At 57.8% G+C, this 348-nt stretch overlaps 1 protein-coding gene across 1 annotated transcript; it reads right to left on the reverse strand.

The window, feature by feature from the left end:
* Positions 1-11: 11 nt before the first annotated feature.
* Positions 12-336, reverse strand: LOC109954436 (protein RD3-like; the record flags this gene model as incomplete). The annotated part of the gene is given in 2 exon segments (XM_020589764.1): positions 12-167; positions 169-336. Coding segments are annotated over 2 exon segments (275 nt in total), but the record flags the coding sequence as incomplete, so codon positions are not given.
* Between the last annotated feature and the right edge of the window lie 12 nt (positions 337-348).

Consider the following 348-nt stretch of genomic DNA (forward strand, 5'->3'; position numbering starts at 1 on the left):
TGGCTCCTTACTTGAGTATGACGAAACTACAGCAGGATGGCGGCACCTTGAAGCAGAGGCCCTCCAGGCTGAGCCTTTCCCCAATGCTGATGTTGTAGGAGGAGCGAGGCGTGCTCGCCAGCCAGCTGTAGTCCACTCCGGTCTTGAGGCGTCGGTACTCCTCCCTCTCTCTCTGCCTCCTTCAGCTGCCAGCTGAACTCCAGCATCAGGGTGTCGGTGACCACATTGGCTGGGTCCCGGCAGCGGCTTCGGTAATAAGGCTCATTCCAGCTGAACCAGGAGGCCATGGCCTTGTACTCCTTCACAGCCCCCTGATGAGAAAGAAACAATCTGAAGGAGTCACTGCAC

The sequence above is a fragment of the Monopterus albus genome, unplaced genomic scaffold (assembly GCF_001952655.1).
Source record: "Monopterus albus unplaced genomic scaffold, M_albus_1.0 scaffold12214.1, whole genome shotgun sequence".
Classification (NCBI taxonomy): Eukaryota; Metazoa; Chordata; class Actinopteri; order Synbranchiformes; family Synbranchidae; genus Monopterus; species Monopterus albus.